This window comes from Folsomia candida, unplaced genomic scaffold (assembly GCF_002217175.1).
Source record: "Folsomia candida strain VU population unplaced genomic scaffold, ASM221717v1 Fcan01_Sc003, whole genome shotgun sequence".
In the NCBI taxonomy this organism is placed as follows: Eukaryota; Metazoa; Arthropoda; class Collembola; order Entomobryomorpha; family Isotomidae; genus Folsomia; species Folsomia candida.
This window is the reverse complement of record NW_019091195.1, coordinates 4,934,010-4,956,008: the sequence shown is the minus strand read 5'-3', so window position 1 is coordinate 4,956,008 and position 21,999 is coordinate 4,934,010. Positions and strand designations below refer to the sequence as shown.

The following is a 21,999-nucleotide window of genomic DNA, read 5'->3' as shown; positions in this document are numbered from 1 at the left end:
CTGTAATGCTAATCATGACGAAATAATTATTTAAAGTCATTTAGGAATCAATGTTAGAATGTTGTAAATATTTCATCATATTAATTAAAATGTAAGTAATGTACATACAAGCTGGAACAGTGTGCTTGTTCTTTGCTTATGATGTGAATGGACAATTTTTAATTCTGTAATGGCGATACAGATTGCATATTGGATTAGCTGAGATATTTTCCTGGTTTTTTAATAAAATGGACGAGTTATCGACTTGTTGTGGGAGGGTGGACGCATCTGCAGGGAAACGCTTTGAAATTTCGCTTGATTTTTCGTTCACACAAGGAATGGACAAGTCCTTAGGATTGGTTGATAGTGTGAAATAAAATAAAAATAGGTTGCACATTTCATCAAATTTATGACGAGGTCCCCAGTGAACATCAGTTTTTGCAGTCGTCGAGTCATAATTGCACTTTGAAGCCACATAATCGCCAGGATGGATGGCCAGCACAGATTTTGATAGTTCCAAGTCCAGAATCACAGGTTGTGGTCTATGATGAATCCATCTTGCAAATTCTGTAAACTTCCCATTTGTTTTATTCACCTTGTAGCCTGAAACGACTTTGCCCAATTCATGGGTATGGACCCAATAAGCATAAGGAAAAATGGGAAGTGACAAATCAGGCTGACAGTTTATATTCACAGAGAAATCTGGAATGAATTCCTAAAGTTACTATAAATAAATGTCGAATGTTTAAAGCCATTTCTCAAAATTTATAAATACTTTTTTGTCCACGAGGGATTTTAAACCCAACTCCAGCCATGACCATCATACCGGCTAAATATTTTGGTCTGTTAAAAAGAATTGAACATAAAAAGGGTCGTCTTGTTAATCTCGTGAGAGTTGGATTATAACAACGCCGTTTTGATGATATATATATATACCTCTTAGTGGACCCATGTGCTACCAAACCCAAATTATCATGACGACCCTGGTCAACAAATGGTGTATCGCTTATCTCATCCGCTAAATCTGTCCCATTCATGTGGAACTGGCCTTCTTTTCTCTCAGCCATAAAGTGAACTTCCAGCATCAAATAATTAATCTCAAACCGGGGACCAATTCCATAAGCAACATTTTCTGGGAATTTTGCTGGCTCATCAAACTTTGGGTCACGTCTAGAATTCTGCTGAGGAATGCCAAGCGGAATATGCTTCCTCTCGAGACAAAGGTTCCCCTTTCCTCTGGCGTTGCAAGGCCTACAAACAAATCCAATTTCATTCATTTCCGCCTTCTCTTATTTTATTCAAAATAAGTAATAATTTCTCACGAACCAATACTGATTTTCCAGTGCATATCTTCCCACTGATTTACACCCATAAAGTAGGAAATGGTGCGCACTTCCATGGTTAGCGAAACTGTATACAAATTCTTCCAAGTAAATTGCTTTCTCCGTCGTCAAGTTGAGGCGCTGCACGGTGCATACGTATTCTTCTCCCTGGACGAATTTTAAACTGAGCTCAACTAAAATAATTGCAGGTAAGAACTTTTTACTGACCTGAGGGTTAATTCGAGCAGTGTCAGGGACTGAAATGCGGAATAAGTGCCTCTGCTTCCTTTGAGGATCTTCAGCTGTTGATGAGCGTGAGATGAAGAGTGAAATGAGGAAGAGTAGGGCAGGAGTAGTGAATAGCATCAGCAGAGTTGGGAATGATGGAGCAATGCAGAACATCGTGTCAACTTGATTGGACTCGATCGCTCCTAATTTGTGACCGATAATCGTTGCTAATTTTTATTTGTAGTCTCAATTTTAGAGACAACAAAAAAGTCGCATTCCTTTGTAATATTTACGAATCAATCTGCAGATCACCTTGACCAGATTTGAGCACGTAGACGGGGCTTTTCTGTCCCTACATATTCTCCCTGAGCAGTATTTTACGGTCTTCATATAGAAAACGCCAGCCTTTTTAAGCAGGGATAAAATTGGCAAAAGTAAGAACATTAGCACTACAGTTATAAGTTTGAATGGAAATTGCGAGTTGATTAGTGTATGATGGTAATTGTTAGGACATTTAACGGGTTTCGATTTGCTCGACTCGGCAGATTTCCATAAAGTGACATAACATAGCTCACATTAAATGTTTAAAAAAAAGTTAGATTTGATATCATACTCATTTATTACTGGTTTGTCCAAGAGTAATTGTTAATGATGAAACGAGTTAAATTGTAATTATATTTTTATTATAATTTCCCAAGTTGTTTTTAAAATGTCCACTCTTGTACTTCACTCTTACATTCTTGCAAGTCGTTGGGCTAATTAATTATATATTGGTTTATTGTAAACATATTTGTTGTTAATACTCAGTCATACTATAAATTATACGAGGTAGTAAATTAACCTTTACTGAATAATCATGCTGGGTGAAGTACAAAGTACATACATAATATACTATTTTATAGTTCATCATCTCAATTTCGCTGAATATCGGATCTTACAATAAATGATTCAAAATTATATTAATTGGCATTTCAAAGAACTTATTAAACCTGATGACTTTATAAATTTATTAAATCAGTTTGAGCACGTATCAATATCAGTGCAGACATTGGTATTTACGTATTTACAGATACATAATAAATACATAAGAAAGGCACTTTATAGAGCTCATATTTTTTTATCTATTGATTTCTAATTTGTTTCGTGACATATTACTATTGCCTAATTTTCGTTTAATTAATTGTCGAATTGGTCCTTAATAGTTTTGATGGACAGTAACAAAAATATTGTCATTCTTCATGTATGTGCATAAGGAGAGAAGCAGTTTGATTTTATTTTGTATACAAAATATCATCATCATCATTGTATCTGTAGTTTTATTTGTACTTATAGTCTTCGCTCGAGTTGGTATACTTTAAAATTAATTTCTTATCTTTTTCGAAACTTTGGAAATTTTTGTACGTCAAAACTAAGTTGATTTCAGTCATTACCTGGAAATAGAGTAACTACATATATATATATGGTGACAAGGGTGACAATGGACAACTGACATATATGTATAGTTCTCTGAAACACAGTGCTATTAATTATTGCAACCTTATTTATTGGTTCGGTTGCGTGAAATTGTGAAATGTTGAAGTGTGTGACTAAGTAACATTTTACACACCAAATGAAATTTTTAATCCCGTCATATTCTACTTTGAATCGCAGAGTTGAGGGGGTGGTTAAAAACCAGTACAAAAAAATAGTTCAAAATGAAAGAAGTAGTGTTGACCAAGACTAAACAAATGTCAGGACTGAATCACAATTCTTTATCGGGCTCAAGATCAAATAAGGTGCCTTGTCGCAAATCCAAGCGTTTGTTGTTCAAAAATACTCGCAAGACCAATGCAGGACAGAAACGTGAGATTTTCATTTATTCTCCATACATATTCAGTTTAATGCATATTTTAATTTGCGGACTTTACATTGATTTTTAATTTACCAGCCCGTGTGAACGAATCCGATACTGGGCCTTATGGAAGAGTGGTGGAATTAATTAATCCTCAAGACATGGACATAGACCGTGATGATGATGACGTTCTTACGAAATGTTTGTTTCTCGGGAGTTTAGGCCTTGTCGCAAATGATCATATTCGTATGTTGTAACTTGTATTGCATTGGATTTTATTGCTCGTTTTATAATTTGTTACACGTATGTATGTTGTGTAATATTAATGCGAGTCTTTCTTAACTCACAGCTGAAGACAATGTTATAACATGTACAAATAGTAGTGCTGAATCCCAAACTGATGACCGACGTCAGTACCCTTCCGTCGTAGGGGGAAATCTCAATGTCAGATCTCTCAAAAATTTGTGTATTCTCAAAATTGTAAAGATATTGGTAAGCAAATGATTGGTATAGAATTAAATTATCATTTATCACTGAACAATATTTAAATAATTAATATTAGTGTAAATTTAATTATTCTCGTTTTTCTCTCTCTCTCAGAAACAAGCACAAATTACGAAGGAATTAGATAGTCTCAACCAAAGTCCAAATTTTAGTCAAATTGACGCCGATGCTAGTCCCCCATCGATCAGTTTTGGTGAGTACGTTGCGAATTTAATTGAGACTGATAGCAATACTTCAGGTTCATCCTGCTCAGAAGACCAAACGCCATCACTGGAAGGTATTAAGGATTTTAGAACTATCTTTTCGCCGTGGTCATAATTTCATTAACATTACATTAATTACCTCTAGAATATGTGAAAAAGTTGCAAAGCTGTTGCACAGTGATAACGTTCTACACATCATCATCATCACAAGTTGAATCAGATTCGATTAAGGGTAAGAAATCTGGCCCAATTTCGACAAAAAGACAAGCAACGGCTACTGAACGAGGATGGTTCCGTTGGAGCGAATACATGACCAAGACATTGCGTGTGGGTAGCAGCAGTATTTCGAAATCAAATTCACGTGAACAAGGTGAATATTTTCTACAATTAGTAAAATTTTTGTTTTCTGCTTGGATTAAGTTCACATTCATTTTTTTTCATTGTTGATTTAATATTTCATAGGTATGACAATGAAGTCAATGTCAGCCCGTAAACGCACTGTTCCTGGTTAATATCCCGACCGGACGACACTAGATATCTCCGTCCACATGAGGTGCTGAATCGTAAATTAATTAAGCTAATTATTTATTTAGTAATTCAACAAATTTGTTCATGATACTTGTGAAATGTGTTGAAAAGTGACGAGATTTCCATATTACGTGTTATTTTTATGATTAAATGTTAATAAACACTGTAAAATTGAAATAATTGTGGGCTTTATTTTATTTTGAAAAATGCATTTATTAGTTTTGAAAAATACAAAAGTACAACTACTTGCTTGGGCAAAGTGATCATCCATCTCAACTTGTAATAACGCTTGCCATTATCCAATAAATATTTAATGTAATATTTAGTATTGAATATATAAAATGATACTGCACAAAAAAGTCGTAGCAAAGTACGTAAATCAAAAAACAAGGAAAACCCAATAATACAAATATAAATACTATGATTAACAAAATCGTTCCTGAAACAATTCGTTTAAAAAACACAGATGAATAATACATTCATAAATACCTAAAATGTAGTCATATAAAATACAACAGTTAGTAAGTACATTGTTTAAAGTCCAAATAAATAATTTCTACATACAGTACATGTTATGATTAAGTTAATTCATGTATTCGAATATATATGCTATTTGAAAGCATACATATGAACGTAGATGTTTTCGTATAGATAAGTCGATAAGGAAAGAGTAGGTAATTTCGCAACGCGAAGTTCTAAATATTCCGACAGAATCTACTAAATCACGCGTTACGTAATATCCTGATCTCCCCATAAATATAATATTTATCTGCATATAAGTAATTTTTAGTTCTGATAAATTATGGTAGTCATAAATAGCTCTCTGACGACTATAAATACTTTACATATAAGCATTTTGAGTTTCTAATGAGGATCATTGAAGGCGATTCAACAGACTTCTGAGATTCCAGAGAAAGGCACGAAGACTCCAAGATAAAGGCAATTTTTCATAGGATGAGAATTGAATTACTTTGCAGACATATTTATAATTATGTATATAGTATTTTTTTTATAAAATCATACTACAGTCTCTTGACCTAAAATAATCAAAATCAAATCTATAACTACTTGATTACTAAACATTAGATTTCAAATCAGAGTCATTTTCAGTACATATTAGTTTCTAAGTTTACTTCATTCAGATTATTCCAAACCATCTACTCAATCGTAATAAGTTGAACCCCGTTTACAGCAGGAGCGATCTTGGTATGAAGCCGGGCGAGCATTTGTTTAACATCTGAAAAGACAAATTATTCAACTTTGTTAATCGATAAATTCATAAATAAGAATAAAAATATAAAAATATAAAAATGCATTCAATGGAATTATATGTACATACTTTCTAGATTACCCTGTTGTTTCAAAGTTTCAGTCAACGGAAGGGTTAGTGAATCTCTCCCTTCATCAGGATTTTTTACAATAGCGGGACCTTGAGCAATAATGCTGCGACTAATTACCAAATTTAACGGACCATCTTCTTCGACGTTCAATGGCTTCAAGAGACTCTTCATGCCTGTAGTGGGTGCTTTATTACTTTTCTTTGACTTTTTTGGCTGAGAAGGCTTTGGTACTGGTATAGCTGCCTTCACGCACAAGTCCAGTGCTTGATCTGGATCATTATACATCAAGTCTTTGACTATGTTCCCAACAGGTGTTGAGTGATAAAAAGCTTGCAAATGACTGGGCAGGTAAGGAATTGAAGCCATTTGACTGGGAGTACTTCCATTAGGCGAAGGATGAGAAGACCTTGCTGGTTGATACATGGCTGGAATTTCTCCTCCCAATGCTGCAGAGTTTGTCTTCGGTTTCCTCGGCTTTCTTGGTTTGTTGGGAACATCGGAAAAGTTACTGCCCGGAAGCAATGATGCGTAATTCAAAAGTCCAGGAGGAAGGGGAATCGGTAATGGCATAGGTAATTGAAACTGCGGCTTCTGTTGCTTCTTGTTGCGCTGTTTAACTGGCTCCTTGTTAATACTAGTATTGTCTTTGCAAAGTACTGGAACAAGGTTTGAATTAGCAGGAGCCGGTTGTAATGGCACGGTCATTGAGACTGGATTTTGCATGTTTATGAGTGACATTGCTGGCTGCATAGACTGTAGGGACTGGTGCGGCAATGGTGGCACTATTTTTGTCTTGCGGGATGGTTTCTTGGTTGGATTTTTCATTAAACCTTCCAAAATGCTGGGGTTGCTTGATGGTAATTGTTGTGGTGGTGGTGGTGCTACTGCCGTTACTGAGTTAAACGAGAACATTGGTAGTTCGGATGCTTGTTCTTGATTCAACTTTGTTTGACATTTTGTTTTAGGAATTTCTTTTATAATCGTCTCAAGAGATTTCCTCTTTCTTTTCACAGGAGCTGGTTTGACCGACTTGTTGATCTGTTGGTCCGTGCTGATATCAGTATTTGTAGCTGGGTTTACAGAGAGTAACATTTCTGAAGGTGTAGGCATGATCTTCTGTCGCACCATTGGCTCTTCAGAGGATGACACCACTACAGTTGACGATGAGGAGGTATGGGGAAGTATGAAAGGAGCCGAAGAAGACGATTTGTCGTCAATAGCAGTAAAAGTAGTTCCTGACAAACTGGCAAATTGGTTAGGCATGATAATGTTGGAAGATTTTACTTGATTTGTTGGTTTGGAACAAGGTTGCTTTATGAAAATTTCCGGTAGTGGTGGACGTGGTGATGCTGACGATGAAATAGTTAACCCAGAATCAAAAGGATATTTCAACATGGTGTTTGTAAGGTCCATTGCTGATCCTTGAAAGTTTAGCATTTCTGAAATTGCAGCGCTTGATAGTTGGGAAGGCCTTGGTTCGGATGGAACCGGGATCAATTGTTTCAATGTAATTTTGTCATTAGTGATGACCTCAGTTTGCTGCATGGGTGTTGGTTGTGATTCCAGTGTATCAGCTAGTGACGCCACCACATCTTTCTCAACGGTTGCCGAATTAATTTCCACACATTGTGGTTTTGCTGACGCATTCTTCTTTGACCTTTTGTTTGAAGTTTTGGTTTTGGGAGGTTTAGAAGCATTTTTATCTGCGGTTGAGGTAGCAAGTTTGACTTTCTTTTCTTTGTTGGGTTCCACAACTTCAACCGTAATAGGATTTAAAGTTTCTTCTGCAGGTTTCTTATCTGCAATTTTTCGTTTCCTTGATGGCTTCTGGTTCCCAGAAGTGTTACCTTTCAAGTCTGGCGATGCGATTGAATCTCTCAAAATAACACTATCATCACCCAAAGTTGCGCGACTTGGTGGGTGAAAGCTGGTACATCTCCAATTCTGTAATAAAAACAACCAATATTTTGTCAATTTTATTTTTATTTTTTTTACAAGAAATCTAAGACTATTTTTGTCAATTTTATTATAAATTGTTAGGCGACAAATTACTATTAAAGTCAAATAATATACCGGTAAGAGAGGAAGCTCCAAGTTTCGCATCCTCGGTTTCTTGTTCCCATTAAGATTTGGAATTTCTTCGCTGATAATGACGATCGGTGTCGTATCAGATTCTGGATCTACTGTTGGATACAAAGATAAACTCGCCAAATAGAGTAATTTCGTTGCAGGTTCTCGCAATTCCAAGGGTCTTCTAATTAATTCCACCGTTCGTAAAGGAATATCAGAGCGCATAATACCTGCTCAAAAAAGTACATTTTAAATTTTAGAAAGGAAAGTATTTCAAATTTTAGAAGGGAAAGTATTATAAATTTAGGATGCAACATATTTCGCATTATTATCACCTTGTTCATGTTCCCCACTATTTTTTCGGACACAAAGCCTGGCCGAAGCTCTTGCTGGCAGTATGCGTGGTTTCTTAAAAACAATATGCACAATTAAACTTGCAAGTCTTTTTATCATACAATCTTTTGGGAAATTTAACTTACGACAGGAGATTTCTTTCTTTGTGGCTTTTTACGACTCCTTTCCAAAATCTTGTTTGTTCTCTCCATCAAATTTCTCATTCCTTTCTTTATTTTGTTAGTCGTCTTCAAAATTCCATTTTTCGACGGATTATTTGAAGGCGTAACAGTTTCTGCAATCTGTTCATCTTTTTTAATGTTGGATATATTGGACTTGATATCACTCTTCGAAACAACTGCTTTGCTGGAAATGTTAGGTGGTGAAGGTGACTTGCCCACTGGGGTCTTTTTTGTTATTTCGACTTTCTCTTCCGCTGCGGGCTCAGTTGGCGTTATTTTGATTTTTCCTCCTCTTCCCCGTTGCTTTCTCTTTCTTGCAGGTTTTTTAGGTTTAGCAATAGGTGCGACTGCGATTAGTGAAGCTGACTGGTCAAGAATAGTCGCAACTGTTGGGGACTGAGACTTTGGGATTGTGATTATTAGTGGTTTCACAGTGGGGGTGGAGGGTGTCGGAGGGGCTGGCAAAGTTGAACTGGAGGCAGCTTTCTTATTACTATTGTTATTATTATTACCAGCCTTTGCTTTCCTCGACTTTCTTTTCGATTTTCCTCCCCCCTTTGGCTTGGTAGTGGATATTGCTAATGATGAGGGAGGAATTTGAACCTCTGCTGTTGATGCATTGTGATTATTATTTGTCCCCTCACCATTTGCTGCTTCATTTGTTGCAGGTTGATTCTGAAGTTGTGACGCTTCTTGAGACCTATGTCGATGATCATAGTGTTTTGTTCGCACTCCCATTTTATCTCTTGATCTGAATGCCCCGATTATTTATCTTATGCTATGTAGTAAATCTTTCTTCTTATCACCCGTCAATTTTCGAATATTGCTCAATAGTAGTAAGTAACTTGTATGTATAAGGCAATAAAGATGCAGCTCAGGATAATTTTCTTCAGTCTTAAAATCCCTCTACATATGTAAGTACTGGTTTTCTTTCTAACCGTCTCCCATCCTTATTCAGTCTGTCATGGACTTTTTTTTATTAGTCGTACTAAAAATTGAAATAAAAAAATATCGAATCAACTCAACTGTACAAACAATCAACACTACCACCACCACAAATGATGGTTAAAACCCAGCTCAAAAAATTGTATACAAATAAGTTGAGACATTGTCCTACTAATTATAGTCAACTTTCTAATTGATTTTAATATTATTATACGGGACAAAATATTCAAAACCTTTTGAGATGATTATATAATTTGTCCACCATGATGGTAAATAATGCTAATTAAATAATAATTAAAAAGGAGAAAGTATTTGAAAATAACTCACCTTTCGGGCAAAATGGAGCGAGTGAAAGTCGTGTCTGTTCCAGCGACACCTCGATGCGATTCTTTCCTCCTCCTCCTCCCTCAAACCAGCAGCAACACCAACCAACCGCTTCTCTCCTCTCTAAATTCACGAACGCAGGGTAAAAATAAAGGCCTTGTGTGTCCCTACTACTACAAACCCCACTTTGCACCCCTTCCAATCCCAGTAATATATTTTCTCGTCAGTTTTCTAGTGAGTTCAATATCTTGTGAAGTCAGCCTTGTCTTGAACACAAAAAGGTCTTGTAACTTTCTTTTCAACTTTCTCCAAATAAATGAAAATGCGGAAATGTTGGCGAGAGAGAGAGAGAGGAAGATGGACGGACGGACGGAGGATGAAGAGTGTGTGAGTAGTTGTGCTCCTTGTTCTTCTGCCTGCTTGCTGTTGTGCTGGACGTGGTTTGGTATGATGTTGTTGGTGGTCGGTGAAAGCTGGGCTGGTTGGCTTCGAGTGAGAGAGTCAGTAGTGCGGCGATGGAGGGGAGATTCTTCTTCCCTTCTAAAGAGCGGATGCAGCCAACAAGGACCAAGAACTCACTCACTAAAACTTTTAACACAGTTTATTTTATAGTTGTTGTGCTGGGAATACGCGATATGACCAAATGCACGCTATAGTTTAGTCGAAGAAGAAAGAAGTGCGTGAGGATGATGCGATGCGATGCGATGCTCGCCGTGTGTGTAACTGGGTTGCTTTCGGGTGAAGCTTGGTGATGCTTTGCTGGTGGTGAAAAGTAGTAGGATTTTTGTTCTCGTATATATGTACGTGTTGAGCAGTAATGGAAGGAAGTGCAGCAAGCAGGATTATAGAATATAAATTTGGTTGGCTTGGTGGTATGGTGGGTTGGGGAGGAATGTTGGTGCAACCGAGAGCCGGGCTGTGGTGCAGAAGAAGAGGGTGAAAGCAGGGAAAGAAAGCGAACTCAAGCCAAACTTTTCTCCTGAGAAAGAAAGTTCAAGATATGAATTTTGAATGGGGTGACATAATTCATTATCCGTACCCTTATTTACACATATTAGTTTTACTTGATTTGAGGATGTTTAATTATCATGCACAACTTGATGCCCATAAATTTTGTCGATACGGGAGAAAATATTAAATATCCCACCTTTATGTATATTGTAGGTGGGCTATAGTGTAAAAGAAATGCATATTTGTATTTGAATTCCATCATTACTACACACCCAGCCAGCTCGATCATCTCTCTTGGAAGACGAGCTTCGATGTTAGCTCCTTCCTTCCTCCGCCATTATGCCTTCTTGTAGCTGAAGCTTATCCACCAGCACTGAATGCAGACGTGCATAAGAGTTGATCTACTATTTTTTGTTGGCATGCATGTGGTCCTTTAACTTTAGTAGAAGTGGAAGTGGAGAATGTTACGAATGGTGGCGCAGAGTTGTCAGCGTAGGTGGTGTTCAGACGATGTGGAAGTTGTCGTTCCCGTGCAAAGCATAATAATAATATTCTCTCACATTTCTTGAGGACTGCTACAAGTTTACCACGTACATATGTAGGAAGGTAGTGCAGATTGGGATGGAACTTTCCAAAGTCTCATCATTTACTAGTACGCTTAGGCCTCCATTATTTAGGGGAAGGGATATGCACGACAATATTTCAATGCAAGCAGGCTGATGGCAACCCTTGGCTTACCCTTTATTTACCCTTCCTGTCCCTGTATCGCAGGGAGAGAGAGGACGAGGGAGAGAGAAATGAGAAGACTTGAATTCATCCCTCACAACAATTCACAACAATCCCTTCTTTCTACAGTTCCCTCTGGTACATGTGAATTTCATCCGCATAAAGAGAAAAACATGGTTTGCTTTGGATGCTAACATGTACATAAAGGAGCCCAGGCTGGAATTATAAATGCCCCAAGGGAAGATGGAGAGAGAGAGAGAGAGAGGAAGAAGAGTGGGTGATGCTGCTGTATAGTATGTACCACTACAATATTCGTATTATTTCGTATATTATGTGTAAAGCGAGATGATCCAAATCCACCATGGATGCCCTTGGAGCTTGAAAGTTGGATCTACATACATACGTTAATGCAATTCGTTCGTTTGGAATTTTACACTAGAGTTGGCTGGGTTTTCTTTCTCAAAACTCTGTCATCATGGGCAGAATGTGTGATGAGGAGGGTAGAGATGAGATTTTATCCTAAAAGTGTAAGAGTATTCTATATGGTCGTGAATGGCAATGAACCAACTGAATGTGAAGAGAGGTTGGAAAGAATTCATGGTGTAAAGTGAAAGGGACTCTGATATACACTAAAATATAACGGGAGCATTTAATACCGTAAATTGGTTCACTTTTTTGGGATTACTTACATGTATGCTTAACAAGGTGAAAATAAGAACTTATGCACTCTATCCATCCTCGCTACTTTTGAGGAAAGGTTAAAATTAATGAATTTACCGGAGATTGAATTATCTATTTCCTGTTCCGAAAGTAACAACAAATAAACTGGTCGTATACAATACAAGAATTTCTTTTACTGCAAATACTGCCGCGACTTATGTATTATGTAGATTATGCTAACATATAGATAGAAATAGAAAATTCGAATTATTCAGAATCACCGTATGTGTTAAAGTGCATAACGTTTTAAGCAACATCCTTAATTGCCTCTTCAACTTCTTCCTTACTGAACATATGGAAACGAGCAGTCGGGGTGACCACCGCTACTTCAACATTCGTTGAATTCAGCTTCTCCTCCATGACTTGCTTGAGAATCGTTAACGACGTCTTCGTGGCTTCTTTCAGGGTCATCGTCTAATAAAAACGATGCACATATTGTAATTAGATGGCACTTAATTAAACAAATCTACAGAATATAACTGCATGCAAAATATATGTACGGACCTTATTATACATTTCAACCAGAGTCTGTTGGGCACCTTCACTTCCGGAACCAATTGCTTTCGCATCATATTGTACGTAGGTGCCAGAAGGGTCCATGTGATACAGTTGTGGCCCTTTTTCATCGCACCCAGCAAACAACAAGGCCACTCCGAAAGGTCTACTCTGTAATTTTACAAAATTAAAAGTTAAATTTTACCATTAATAATTTAGCTATACATAAAACTAAAACAATAAAATAATATGGTCTACAGAAACTGACCATAGCCCCCTCGTCGTCATCCGAATCTCCAAACTTGATTGCAAGATTGCTTACAGCCTGAGACACAGATTCCACACTCATCTTCTCATTGTAGGTGAACCAATGATTTTGAGACTCTAGACGGGCTCTATCAATCAAAGTTTTGGAATCGGCCGTCAAACCACTACACGCAACTCCAATGTGCTTATCCACTTCTGCAATTTTCTCAATCGTTGACGGCTCCATCAAAGGAGAAGTAATTCGCTTCTCCACAACTAGGACGACCCCCTCGCTGGTGCAAATTCCAATTACGGTCGATCCAAGTTTGATCGCTTCGATAGCATACTCGACCTACAATGACAACAAAATTATTAATAATTATATCCTTACAAAATTAAATTGCATACTACTCATTGTTTATCTCTCTTACCTGGAAAATTCGTCCCTCAGGTGAGAAAGTGTTGACACCTCTGTCATACTCAGACCTTGTCAAAAACATGATTCCACGGATCAATTGTTTTCAGAAATATAAAACAACCAGAGAGACTTTCCAACAATCGCTGTTGCTCAAATCGCCCGCTTAGTCTCGTTCAGACGGCTGGACTTCCAGAGTAGACTTCCTGCAAACCACAAGTGTTTTAAACTAGGAAGCAAGATGATGAGTGGGTTATCGGGTGAGGGTGTGTCGAGGGGGGAGGAGGACCAGTTGCTGAAAAAGTTGGAGAAACTTACGACCGAGTGTGGAAGAGAGGAGAGTTGCCGGTGAGTGAGTAGTAAAATTTAATGTTGCCTTGTCATTCTTCGTCTATCTTGCTGGTTGGACGGTGGCGGCGCGTCTCGTCTCACCCCAATCTTACATCCCTTTTTTGTGAGGATGAAGATAGCAGTGCTTTCTCCACGCTAAACTTTCACCTGTTGCACCAGCCCCTCTGCCCCTCGTGGGGGTGATGCTCACTTCCAATCGTGACAACCCCATGAAGTAGGCCACCCTGTTCCTGGCAGTTGGCCTCGAGGGCGGATAGCGTTCTATCCTTCTCGTGGAATGAAGATGAATTCTGCTTTCACTTTTGAAAAATTATATCTCGATGTCTCATAAATTTAGATTGGGTGTAGAAATGCAATAGAAGAATTTGTCACGTTTACAAAAATTTGAATGTGAGAATTAAATGGATAAAATGTATGAATCGACGACAGTAGTCTCAATTTCCCCATTTTACTAGAATTTAACCAACTAGACGTATTTATTTAGTATCCCTTATATCTTATGGGCTACATTATTTTCCTGCATATAGGTTCAACCTGGATCCACAAATATTCCTGGAAGTAGACATAGTTCTTACGAAGCATGTCGCAAATGACGAAACATGCATTGTCGAAGATGCTTTCCCCATTGTCACTCAGATTCTACGGTTCCTGAGAAATGCTGTCGCTGCTTGCAAACCAAACCAAGACTTTATTCGTGAAAAGACGGATATTATCTTAACGTCGAACAAGGTGTTGGATCAAATGACTGACTTGATCAAAACCGCTGGGGACAGCACTCGCTTCGAAAATTATCTGGTGGTTGCAAGATGCACACTTCAGTTCCTGATGAATTTTATGGTGAACAATTTGGACAATGTTGATACACTCATCTCTCTGTCTACAGTTACTTCCATGTATGCTTACTATCTAATCCTTCAAATTTTACGTAAATTTCTGTGTGCAATTTAATACTTCAATTTGATTCTCCTATAGATCCCAATTATTTACAACTACTCAGGACGAAAAAATTATTGAGTATGCTGCCATGAATTTCCATACGTTCCTAAAACAGAAGCCGGATATTGAATTAGATATTGCCATTATTCCTGTTATTCTTGGAAACACCCATCTGGAATTCATGCAAGTTGCTTATTTTAATATAAACCTGTAGTAAATAAGTCTTTTTAGCCCGAGTCAGGGCTTATGGAACCATCATGTCCGTCCGTCCGTCTTACGATAACTCTCGACAAACTCATCCTATCGACTTGAAATTTGGTACACATGTAGTATGGGGCAAATGAGGAGTTAAGTTCGAAGATGGGCGAAATCGGTCAAGTGGTTGACCAGTGGGGGTCATATAGGTTGGTGGGGTATTATGCATCAAAATTTCAAAATCGTCATAGAAGGCAGAAATTTGGCACTGAGGTTGCTAATGGTGTCTAATGAAAGAATATGAATATGAGTTGGAAAAAATTTCATGTCGAGGGACCCGAGGGGGTGACCCATACTGATTTGTCAAAATCGTCATATCGAGTTGAAATTTGGTAGAGAGGTTGGTTATGGGTTTTAATGAAAAAACATGAAACGAAATTGGTAAAATTTATATCAGAATGGACCCGAGGGGGGTGACCCATACCGATTTTTGAAAATCGTTTAATTAAGTTGAAATTTGCCATTGACGTTTCTAATAGCTCATAATGAAATAATATGAAGTGAAATTAGTAAAATTTTTATGTGGAGCGACCCTAGGGGGTGGCCCTACCGATTTGTAGAAATTGTCTTAAAAAGAAGAAATTCGGTACGGTGATACTTAATGGTTTCGTATGGAAGTATATGAAGTTAAAAGCGAACAAAGTGGAACCAGAGTAGCCTAGAGGGTGACCCCATACGGTTTCTAAGTTGCTATTTTAAAAGTTGGTAGCTGATATTCGGGAAATTGGTCATACTTGTGTACTAAAGTGAAAGTGCAATGTCATAACGACCGAATTACTATTTTGAATAACCAAGTAGGGTCACCCCCAGTGTGCGCAGAGCAAAAAGGCAGGCAGTGCCTTTTTGCCCCACAAAAATGGGTGCCTTTTTGTCCTTTTGCTAATTGGGGCGAGATGAGAAGAAATAAGATTAAAGTGAAAGTTATTCATTGCGTTTTTTATACATTTAAAAAAGGCTGCCTTTTTGCACACACTGGTCACCCCCACTGGTTTGGACACCGGGCGTAGACGACTAAAAGTTGGCGTGATCCTGCAGGGTTAGATCAGCTTAATAAATGTGAAGTAAATTTTAAGATTTTTTTGCCAGGAGGACCCAGTGGAGTTTTTGGAATTGGTTAAAGAAGCATTTTGCATGCTGGAGATAATCAAGCTATAATCACCGGTACCAACTACTATTAGTAGTTGGTACCGGTCACTTGACAAACATTTAGAAGCGGACTCAGTCCCTTACTCGGGCTATATAAACACTGCAAACTGTAGGTTTTCTATATACATTTAATTGCGTTTACAGAATGTATGTGATTGAGACTCTTGCTACAAATGACCAATTTCTACGTCGTATCTACCCAGGTCTTAGCGTGGAGCTTCGGGTGAAATTTATACGTGTTATTGTTGCTCATACCGAACTTCACGATAAATTACCACCCGAGGTAAATCATTACCCGTTGAGATCAACATTTTTACAAAATTTTAAAACCAAAATCTACAGAATTTGAAATTATTAGTCTGAATTATTTAAATGATAATAGATTACGACGTTCTTTTCTGATGAATTCAAACAAAAATCCGACCTCATCCTAAAATCTCAACTACAGAATGACGACTGGATGGCGTGGGAAATTGCGTCCCTTTTGGAACTGCTTTGCTGCCTCAGTGCATTAGATCAGTCCATCTTAAAAGCAGATGTTTCTCTCCTAACGACAGTGATCTGTAAGTAGACCCACTGAATACATAATCCCGATAATAATCTGAAAACTGAAATCTGACTGATATGTTCTTCCATCAGTTCTACTAAAATCAGTCCATTCGGTGAGTAAAGCCGATCCTGGGTCCACGTCAAAGGAGACGCTGGATTTTTCTTCAGTCACAAACATTGATGCAATGACAGGCAGTGAAGAGATGCGAGACCAACCAACTTTCCAATTCAAAGCCCACTTAATCAGGCTCACTGCAAATCTAATTTATCGTAACTTCGCCAACCAAGAGATGGTACATATTACTCATAGGGTATGTTACTTCATGAGTCAATGATTAAGTATATTGTTAACTGTGCAGGTGCGAGAGATGGAAGTTCTCCCAGTGATCTTGGACAGTTGTAATATTGACGCTAGAAACCCATTTATAACACAGTGGGCAGTTCTCGCCATACGTAATGCGTGCGAAGGTAATACGGCCAATCAAGAACTGGTTCGCTCAGTGCAACAAATTGATACAAAGGACAAATTAAGCAAAGTACAATTAGTTGGACTGTAATAAATCGTTTGATAACTAATGCGCAAGGGATGTATTATATTATTAGATAATTAGAATGGCATTTTATTGAAATTTGAAGAGGAAAGGTATAGTTTAGCTACTTTAAATTGTAGTAGTAAGTTCAACGTATATAAAACGTTACATAATTAATGTAACACAAATAATAGTGATTAATAATAGTAATAGCTAACAATTGAGAGAAAGAACTTTCGAATTAATACATGCCAACTTAGAGTGGCAGAGGAAAAGTATCTAATTTGTACTTTTAAAATTTAGTGTCATATGAATTAATTCGTAAAACAGTATACCAGTAAAAAATGAGATTGTCTAAGTAGCAACAAATGCCGAAAGCCACACATATAGTTAACCCCCACCCCCACTTATGTGTGGTAGAGCTTCCGTCCAAAACGAGCACCCAAACAACATCCAAACACCACACCAAGCAATTCAACAGCAGCAAGAATCGCAGCCGAGTACATTCCGTAGTCCGTCTTCAATTCCTTAAAGATCTTGTCAACGCAACCCTGTGAAAAAAAACAATTAATAAAAATGTATCAACTCATATGCATGTGACTATGCAACATACCTCAGTGTAAATTTTTCCAGTATCAACCAAAAACGAAATAGCTTGGGTCAAGGCGCCTGAGCAAGTTTCATCCTTATTTACACAGCATGACTGGGGGAGGTTTCCAGTGATGAACGCTTGCCAATCTGCGAAGCTCTCAACTCCGCAGCATTTCAGCTGTATCAAGAATTATTTAATAAGAAACGTTTTGGGAAAAAAAGTCTTTCATTACTCCGAATTAGTCCGAATAGTGGATACTTACGTTGGATTGCATAAGGTCCCATGCCTCCTTGACTTCAGCATTCTTTTCATAATCCCCCATACTGGTTTTCAGTCCGTCCTTCATCAGGCTCTTCAACTCCTCTTGGTGTGTATACATCAAAACCACAATCGTAACTTCTGCTATCAGGAGAACAAGGAGAAGCGTTGCATACTGCATAGAATTTCATAAACATTAGTAATTATAAATTACAACCTTGGGATTACTAAATTAGGATTAATCACATAATTTTGCTTCTATTACCGTCATCATCATGCACTTGCTCTCTCGAATGGTTCCGCAACATCCCATGAAAGCAATGACAAACACGACACTGCCCACAACAATCATCAAAATCGGTGGAAAGGCATAGGGTCCAAGATCCGGCAAGATTTTTTCGTATTGCTGGTATCCATTGTAGAACAAGACACCAAATGTGATCAGAGCAGCTCCACCAGCCTAAAAATAACCAAATCAATTCAATTTGAAGTAACGCAGCTATTTCTACAAAGAAAACATTCCAAGAATAATTTATAGGCATCCGTCATCGTTACACATAAGCCTATCTAATGTAAGCTTAGCATATGAAAATGGGAATGATGCAAATATTCCAGTGAATATTCTCTATCTGCTATACCTACGTCATAAATAAATACATCATGCTAAGGATGACTACATACATATGAATGCCAATACTGTGGCGAGTGGATAACAAAGAAAATAACCCACTTCGTAACATGCACACAATAACACGAAGGAAAGCACATCCCTGTCAATTCACGATTATTTATACACCAAGCACTCTAGAACATTATTGATTCGGGAGAAAGCATTCTGAATGCTTTCCGATTTATCCGATTCCTGGATAGCATGAGTATGGGCTAAACTAAAAAAACATGATAAAAATTCGGTTCACGATGGCCTTTGGCCTTTCAAAACGCCACCACATCCAACCAAATACAGAGACAGGTGAAATTTGTTCCTTCGATTTGCACAACTCGAGGACTTTTAGTGTCGCAAACGAACGCCAATGAACTCTCAAATGAACTTTCCGGCACATTGTTCATTTTCTAATGTCGCATGTACATCGCATCGGTTGACCAAGGGCCCGTTCATATATTACGTCATCAAAAAAATCGGATTTTCAGACCCCCCCTACCCCCTTTAACATGGGCAAGATAGGCACGATATCATTAGTTGTCAGACCCCCTCCCCCCCTCTCTTGTTGACGTAATATATGAACGGGCCCCAACCTCAAACCTGCATAATATATGAACACCTATCTATCATCACCAGGTCTTACCGATAATCATCCGGTTTATGTATAGCATACCAAATATTGTCCTTCTAATTGAACTTGAAACTTAAGTAATACAGCCTATCATATGACCTATCACATCTTGAAATTTTTGTAAAGTAAAATTTAACATGTTCGAGTACTTTGTGATTAACGGCAATGCTAGAGGCTGGAGTAACGAAAAAATAATTTTAAACTTTACTTACCACAAAAACAAAGTTGAAGAGAAAGATGAGGAATTTGACGAGAGACGTAGCACACCCCATTTTGCTTCCTTGCTTTTTAAATCCAACTGGAAAGTACTTTCGAACGATCTAAATTTCCAAAAACGAAAAAAAGAAAAATTTCAGTTCCTAGAGAGGAGCACGACCACGAGTTGTTAAGCGGGCAGAGAATTGGAAGCAAATGCTGCTTGTTCTTGGTGCTCAACCAAGCAACCAAACCGACACGCAGCAGCAACTTCGTTCACTCACAAACCAAAACGTACAAAAATCATGGAATCCACTAATCAACAAGGAAAATGGACAGGCTACAAGCAGAGAAACCACCAAAAATGAGAATTTTATAGTGACTCATTTTTTCGATGCGTTCTCATCTCATTAGTAGTTTCGTTCGGTTTACACTTGGAATAAAGGAAATGCGTATTGGTACGAGATCTTGACACGATATCAAAAACGAGTAGAATTTCCTAATATAAAGCCGAAATGCAACCACACCCACGTCAACAAAAACATACTTTCTTTTATATTTGATACAAACGTTAGCACCGAAATAAATTCGGGTTGGTCGTCAATACAAATAGTGAAATAATGCGCAAATTGTTGATTCCACAATATTGATTATCGGGTAGTGAGTACTTTGTGTTAGGGAGAATGAATTCATTAAGATAGACAATAAAGTTAAAATTGTAGTCACATAGTGTTTTAATATGTTGCAATATGTGAAGCACATTGCCTGAATCTATTGGCTAATGAAATACATATTGATTTAGCTGGCATTGAAACAAAATTTTGAGAAACGAGTAATCTATAAAATTTATGAAAAGTTGAGTCACTCACTTATTTAGATGCACCAAAACACTTGCACACGATGCAAATGCAGCCAATTTACTAAATGTCCCTCACTCCAGAAGAACGGAATAGACTGTAAACAATTTTGCAAAGATAACGATTTAGATAAGCATTGATTAGCTGGTGGATTTTAGGTTATGCTGGGTGTTGTTACAATACGTAAAGGGAAATGGATCTGATTTTGTTCAAATTACACAATGATGACTGGACTTTTTGGGTGCGACAAGTCACGAAGTCACTACTATCGTCAGTTGATTAATACACTATATTATATCAGATAAGTTATATACGTATTACACAAAACCACCCTTCCTGCACACATGCATAACAAAGTTTAGTGGAGAGAAAACACGGCAAACCCAACAGGTGAATATGTGTATTAGAATTAGTATTGTTATGGGTGTTTACCTGTTGGGAGAAAATCTGTCGCTCAAATCAAATCGCAAATGCTGAATATTATTATTGTGGCGAATCTTGGTAGGCTGGATTTGTATTTAGTTGTGGCAAATCTACGATCCTTGCTTTGCTAAAGAAAAACGTCCAAGGATAGGCTTGGATAAATAAGTATAACAGCGTGTAACCAAGTGCAAAAGACGTTGGCTAAATAAAATGACTGGAAGGAGGAAAGGGTTAGATACATGATAGAAGAGCTATCTTGCATACAATATGGAAGCATGGAGAGGGGTTACTTTTTTAAGTTTACGTTTTCCATTCCAAATAACATCAACAGGAATCATGGTTATAGAATATCCATTCAAAAAGCGAAACTTATGTATGTACGACATGCATGTCGTTCAGATTCAGTTGGTTACACAAATGCACTTCATGCTTATTTTTTACCGGAGGAGGAATCGGAATTATGTGCATGGAGTTTGACTTGCATTGACTTTACCTACTCGCAAATACGTATGCAGCTATAGAAGGCAGGCTTTTTAACCATTACTTATAAGGAGGAAGATGGCAATAATAATTAGCTTTTGGCATCGTGTTTCAATATTTGCGTCGAGGGAATGCGGCATGGAAAATGGAATGGGATTTTTCTTTCAGCCAGAAGAATTTGATATGTTGAGCGTTGTTGGCAGGGACATGCAATACCAAAGTCGTGGTTAAAACGCAAATCCATTCGCCAACTAAAATGTGCATGAATAAAATACTTTTGTACTTGGAGTAAAATCGACTTTCGATTATATTTTAGAACATATTTACATTAGTGCTAATTCCTAACTGCATTGATTCGCATGAACTGATTTGTATGCATATACTGTACTCGTAGTAATAAGCTTGTTGAACTAACTAGAGTTAAAGATACTTATATCTTCATGACCCTGAGATATATATCTTCATTACCATAATTTCTAAAACACGCTCAATGTCACATAGTATATAGGCTAGATTTTAATTAATTGCACAGAAAAGAGGGTATGTATAATTTGCAGGTATATTCAACAAATCTCCTGCAAGGAAATTTTATTTATATGCATTTTGTATACATATGTATAAATATGGTATTTTATGTTTAGTAATAAATAAAACTATCTTCATTTTGACAATGAGATTATCCAACCTTGATCAGTTTATACATTAATACATACATGCAAAATTTTTTCCAAATGTCGTAGCTTTGTTGGTTGGCCATAGTTAATGTCGCTTCCTTTTCTTTCTTCGCTGACTA

At 37.5% G+C, this 21,999-nt stretch overlaps 6 protein-coding genes across 10 annotated transcripts; 2 read left to right on the top strand and 4 right to left on the bottom strand.

The window, feature by feature from the left end:
* Positions 1 to 47: 47 nt before the first annotated feature.
* On the bottom strand, positions 48 to 1,724 carry LOC118434796 (probable peptidylglycine alpha-hydroxylating monooxygenase 1). 2 transcript variants are annotated; one of them, XM_035849067.1, is made up of 5 exons: positions 1,530 to 1,724; positions 1,306 to 1,469; positions 916 to 1,230; positions 755 to 822; positions 48 to 694 (listed from the first exon to the last, which is right to left on the bottom strand). In XM_035849067.1, exons 1-5 carry the CDS (start codon positions 1,701 to 1,703, stop codon positions 651 to 653), a joined length of 765 nt encoding a protein of 254 aa, XP_035704960.1. In that variant the 5' UTR covers positions 1,704 to 1,724; the 3' UTR covers positions 48 to 650. The 2 variants fall into 2 exon arrangements, with proteins under 2 accessions (XP_035704960.1, XP_035704959.1); XM_035849066.1 differs by having other exon boundaries at positions 48 to 681.
* LOC110845697 lies at positions 1,372 to 4,772 on the top strand. Of its 2 annotated transcripts, none has more exons than XM_022092169.2 (7): positions 1,372 to 1,510; positions 3,180 to 3,371; positions 3,457 to 3,606; positions 3,710 to 3,852; positions 3,961 to 4,141; positions 4,213 to 4,437; positions 4,530 to 4,772. In XM_022092169.2, exons 2-7 carry the CDS (start codon positions 3,224 to 3,226, stop codon positions 4,577 to 4,579), a joined length of 897 nt encoding a protein of 298 aa, XP_021947861.1. In that variant the 5' UTR covers positions 1,372 to 1,510; positions 3,180 to 3,223; the 3' UTR covers positions 4,580 to 4,772. The 2 variants fall into 2 exon arrangements, with proteins under 2 accessions (XP_021947861.1, XP_021947860.1); XM_022092168.2 differs by lacking the exon at positions 1,372 to 1,510 and adding an exon at positions 1,825 to 1,963.
* Positions 4,773 to 4,783: 11 nt separating this feature from the next.
* LOC110845696 (actin cytoskeleton-regulatory complex protein pan1) lies at positions 4,784 to 10,482 on the bottom strand. The gene is made up of 6 exons (XM_022092166.2): positions 9,793 to 10,482; positions 8,485 to 9,508; positions 8,341 to 8,413; positions 8,009 to 8,235; positions 5,935 to 7,879; positions 4,784 to 5,832 (listed from the first exon to the last, which is right to left on the bottom strand). Exons 2-6 carry the CDS (start codon positions 9,256 to 9,258, stop codon positions 5,753 to 5,755), a joined length of 3,099 nt encoding a protein of 1,032 aa, XP_021947858.1. The 5' UTR covers positions 9,259 to 9,508; positions 9,793 to 10,482; the 3' UTR covers positions 4,784 to 5,752.
* Positions 10,483 to 12,091: 1,609 nt separating this feature from the next.
* On the bottom strand, positions 12,092 to 13,789 carry LOC110845725 (proteasome subunit alpha type-5). The gene is made up of 5 exons (XM_022092206.2): positions 13,661 to 13,789; positions 13,359 to 13,548; positions 12,950 to 13,279; positions 12,691 to 12,852; positions 12,092 to 12,600 (listed from the first exon to the last, which is right to left on the bottom strand). Exons 2-5 carry the CDS (start codon positions 13,425 to 13,427, stop codon positions 12,433 to 12,435), a joined length of 729 nt encoding a protein of 242 aa, XP_021947898.1. The 5' UTR covers positions 13,428 to 13,548; positions 13,661 to 13,789; the 3' UTR covers positions 12,092 to 12,432.
* LOC110846828 (ataxin-10) lies at positions 13,538 to 17,447 on the top strand. The gene is made up of 7 exons (XM_022093667.2): positions 13,538 to 13,690; positions 14,221 to 14,586; positions 14,666 to 14,812; positions 16,175 to 16,313; positions 16,413 to 16,593; positions 16,670 to 16,872; positions 16,939 to 17,447. The coding sequence occupies exons 1-7, from the start codon at positions 13,584 to 13,586 to the stop codon at positions 17,134 to 17,136; spliced, it is 1,341 nt and encodes a 446-aa protein (XP_021949359.2). The 5' UTR covers positions 13,538 to 13,583; the 3' UTR covers positions 17,137 to 17,447.
* LOC110847439 (CD63 antigen) lies at positions 17,179 to 20,915 on the bottom strand. 3 transcript variants are annotated; one of them, XM_022094379.2, is made up of 7 exons: positions 20,736 to 20,915; positions 20,316 to 20,400; positions 19,464 to 19,571; positions 18,225 to 18,419; positions 17,964 to 18,134; positions 17,723 to 17,878; positions 17,179 to 17,660 (listed from the first exon to the last, which is right to left on the bottom strand). In XM_022094379.2, the coding sequence occupies exons 3-7, from the start codon at positions 19,521 to 19,523 to the stop codon at positions 17,517 to 17,519; spliced, it is 726 nt and encodes a 241-aa protein (XP_021950071.1). In that variant the 5' UTR covers positions 19,524 to 19,571; positions 20,316 to 20,400; positions 20,736 to 20,915; the 3' UTR covers positions 17,179 to 17,516. The 3 variants fall into 3 exon arrangements, with proteins under 3 accessions (XP_021950071.1, XP_021950072.1, XP_035704963.1); XM_022094380.2 differs by lacking the exon at positions 20,736 to 20,915 and adding an exon at positions 20,522 to 20,644; XM_035849070.1 differs by lacking the exon at positions 20,736 to 20,915 and having other exon boundaries at positions 20,316 to 20,588.
* Between the last annotated feature and the right edge of the window lie 1,084 nt (positions 20,916 to 21,999).

Coding starts and splice junctions, on each gene's coding strand:
- LOC110846828 (XM_022093667.2), top strand. CDS start 13,584: ATGATGAGTGGGTTATCGGGTGAGGGTGTGTCGAGGGGGGAGGAGGAC. Junction 14,587..14,665: donor CTGTCTACAGTTACTTCCAT/GTATGCTTACTA, acceptor ATTCTCCTATAG/ATCCCAATTATTTACAACTA. Junction 14,813..16,174: donor AACACCCATCTGGAATTCAT/GCAAGTTGCTTA, acceptor TTGCGTTTACAG/AATGTATGTGATTGAGACTC.
- LOC118434796 (XM_035849066.1), bottom strand. CDS start 1,703: ATGTTCTGCATTGCTCCATCATTCCCAACTCTGCTGATGCTATTCACT. Junction 1,231..1,305: donor GCACTGGAAAATCAGTATTG/GTTCGTGAGAAA, acceptor ATTTGTTTGTAG/GCCTTGCAACGCCAGAGGAA. Junction 823..915: donor GCACATGGGTCCACTAAGAG/GTATATATATAT, acceptor TCTTTTTAACAG/ACCAAAATATTTAGCCGGTA.
- LOC110845697 (XM_022092169.2), top strand. CDS start 3,224: ATGAAAGAAGTAGTGTTGACCAAGACTAAACAAATGTCAGGACTGAAT. Junction 3,372..3,456: donor GACCAATGCAGGACAGAAAC/GTGAGATTTTCA, acceptor TTAATTTACCAG/CCCGTGTGAACGAATCCGAT. Junction 3,607..3,709: donor TGTCGCAAATGATCATATTC/GTATGTTGTAAC, acceptor CTTAACTCACAG/CTGAAGACAATGTTATAACA.
- LOC110847439 (XM_022094379.2), bottom strand. CDS start 19,523: ATGGGGTGTGCTACGTCTCTCGTCAAATTCCTCATCTTTCTCTTCAAC. Junction 18,420..19,463: donor TCTTCAACTTTGTTTTTGTG/GTAAGTAAAGTT, acceptor GGTTATTTTTAG/GCTGGTGGAGCTGCTCTGAT. Junction 17,879..17,963: donor GGGACCTTATGCAATCCAAC/GTAAGTATCCAC, acceptor TTCTTGATACAG/CTGAAATGCTGCGGAGTTGA.
- LOC110845696 (XM_022092166.2), bottom strand. CDS start 9,258: ATGGGAGTGCGAACAAAACACTATGATCATCGACATAGGTCTCAAGAA. Junction 7,880..8,008: donor TGGAGCTTCCTCTCTTACCG/GTATATTATTTG, acceptor TTTTTATTACAG/AATTGGAGATGTACCAGCTT. Junction 5,833..5,934: donor ACAACAGGGTAATCTAGAAA/GTATGTACATAT, acceptor TTGTCTTTTCAG/ATGTTAAACAAATGCTCGCC.
- LOC110845725 (XM_022092206.2), bottom strand. CDS start 13,427: ATGTTTTTGACAAGGTCTGAGTATGACAGAGGTGTCAACACTTTCTCA. Junction 13,280..13,358: donor CTGAGGGACGAATTTTCCAG/GTAAGAGAGATA, acceptor TTGTCATTGTAG/GTCGAGTATGCTATCGAAGC. Junction 12,601..12,690: donor TGGTTGAAATGTATAATAAG/GTCCGTACATAT, acceptor CGTTTTTATTAG/ACGATGACCCTGAAAGAAGC.